Genomic DNA, 2101 nt, shown 5'->3' with positions numbered 1-2101 from the left:
AATCTGTTTCGGATTCTGGGTGTCCCTCTCTCTCTGCCTCTCCCCTGCTTGCGCTCTGTCTCTCTGTCTCTCAAAAATAAATAAACAATAAAAATATTTTTTTTAAAAAAACTCTACTAATTAAAACCACCACCAAAAAAATCTCAGCTGACACCTGTTGGGATTTGATGAGGAACAGGTGGAAGACAAGGAAAGGAGCAAAGGTAGGAAGTCTGGGGGGACCTGCTTGTGTCTTCATCCTTCTGTCATTTTTCTCCTTGGTCCTGGAGACAAACTCCTCACCACTTTTCCTCCCCCTACCGTATTTACACATTCAGTCTGTCTCCCCTGTCACTCCCAAGGCATGAGAGTTAGAAATTTGGGTAATTTCAACAAAAAGTCATTTTCACATTGAGGAGGATGGTGATGCTGACTAACTAAACGTGGAGATAGGGCCAGTTATAGAGAGTGAACTCAAGTCAGGAATAGGAGAATCTGACAGGATCCAAAACCCCCCTGGGCTGTACAGAAGCAGCAGACTCTTGAGGTGCTCCATGGATTTAGGGTCCAGGAATTTCAGGCGACAGTGTTGGATGCCTCTAAATCCAGTTCCTCCTCCCAATTTTAGGATTGTGTCCCGGTAGCTCCCTGAAGACTTACTCCTCTTCTTCTAGAAAACTTTTTTCTTTTTCCTTCTGATTTCTTTTTGCTCATTAGGGGCCCCTCCTGGGACTGAGAGGAGTAAAATTGGAGGAGGGACCAGGGATCTGTTCATTGGCCTAATGCCTTGGCTGTGTGCCAGAGGTAGGTTATAGCACCAGAGAGGAACCTGTATGGCAAAACGATGTGGCGACTTCTGTACCAGTTTTAGGAAGCACCACATGTCATCATTCCCTATTTTCAGACTACAGTTTCTCATCTAGACCCCTAGAAATGAGAAATGAAGCCCAATGCCTACAGTTCTGACATACGCTTAGAAGTACTATCGGGGTGGAGAGCTGGACATCCGGCTTGAGAGCAGGCACCTTCGTTTCACGCGCAACCAAAGAGCGATTTAAAAATGGGTGAAGTTGAGAAGGGCAAGAAGATTTTTGTTCAGAAGTGTGCCCAGTGCCATACTGTGGAAAAGGGAGGCAAGCACAAGACTGGACCAAATCTCCATGGTTTATTTGGGCGAAAAACAGGTCAAGCCCCTGGGTTGTCTTACACGGATGACAACAAGAACAAAGGCATCACCTGGGGAGAGGAGACATTGATGGAGTATTTGGAGAATCCCAAGAAGTACGTCCCTGGAACAAAAATGATCTTCGCTGGCATTAAGAAGGCAGGGGAAAGAGCGGACTTGATAGCTTATCTCAAAAAAGCTACTAAGGAGTAATAGTTGGCCGTTGCCTTATTTATTACAAAACAAAAATGTCTCATGACTTTTTTAACGTGTACCATGTTTAAATTGATCTCATACACCAGAATTCACATCATGAATGGCTGATAGAATATTTCTTTTGGACAGTCCTTATTTAAATAAGATTGGCTTGTGGTTAAATGAATATGATTCGCTTTTTGACCTTTGATAGTAATTCTGGTTCAGCAAGTGCTGTCACTGTTTTCCCCTTTGAAAAATATGATTGGGGTTGATTAGATGTTGAGCTTTTCACAGAGATGGTAAATGACATCTCTAAACTTACAGGAGATTGGTTTTATATTTCGATTTATGTAACTGGTTATGTTAATATATTTAAATACTGAGGAAATCCCTTCACTGTATCAGAACAGCAAGACTCAGCTGTGTTTCAAGTTGTGTTTGTTAGCCTGTTAAAGGCAAGGGCTGAAGATAAGCTGGCAATGTCCACTTTATCTTTTTAGTCTTAAACATGCCAATTTAATTAAAATTCCCTGCATTTAAAATATTGCCTTTTGCTTAATGAAAGGCATTTTAGTGTGGTCTATGTATAATATTAAATAAAGAATATTAACACTTCTCACATTTTATAGATGATCTGTAAGGTCAGATGCTTTTAAAAGTCAGCGTGATTGGGGCGCCTGGGTGGCTCAGTTGGTTGGGCGTCCGACTTCGGCTCAGGTCATGATCTCGCTGTCCCTGAGTTCGAACACCGTGTCGGGC

The 2101-nt window shown here is 42.4% G+C and overlaps 1 protein-coding gene across 1 annotated transcript; it reads left to right on the top strand.

Moving 5' to 3' along the window:
- Window positions 1-965: 965 nt before the first annotated feature.
- On the top strand, window positions 966-1425 carry LOC123590073 (cytochrome c-like). Its single transcript, XM_045462905.1, has one exon. The coding sequence runs from the start codon at window positions 1040-1042 to the stop codon at window positions 1355-1357; it is 318 nt and encodes a 105-aa protein (XP_045318861.1). The 5' UTR covers window positions 966-1039; the 3' UTR covers window positions 1358-1425.
- The last annotated feature ends 676 nt before the right edge of the window (window positions 1426-2101 follow it).

This window comes from Leopardus geoffroyi, chromosome B4 (genome assembly GCF_018350155.1).
Source record: "Leopardus geoffroyi isolate Oge1 chromosome B4, O.geoffroyi_Oge1_pat1.0, whole genome shotgun sequence".
Taxonomy (NCBI): Eukaryota; Metazoa; Chordata; class Mammalia; order Carnivora; family Felidae; genus Leopardus; species Leopardus geoffroyi.
This window is presented reverse-complemented; position numbering and strand designations above follow the sequence as displayed.

Bases quoted from the DNA above. Each gene is read 5' to 3' on its own strand.
- LOC123590073 (XM_045462905.1), top strand. From the start codon at position 1,040: ATGGGTGAAGTTGAGAAGGGCAAGAAGATTTTTGTTCAGAAGTGTGCC.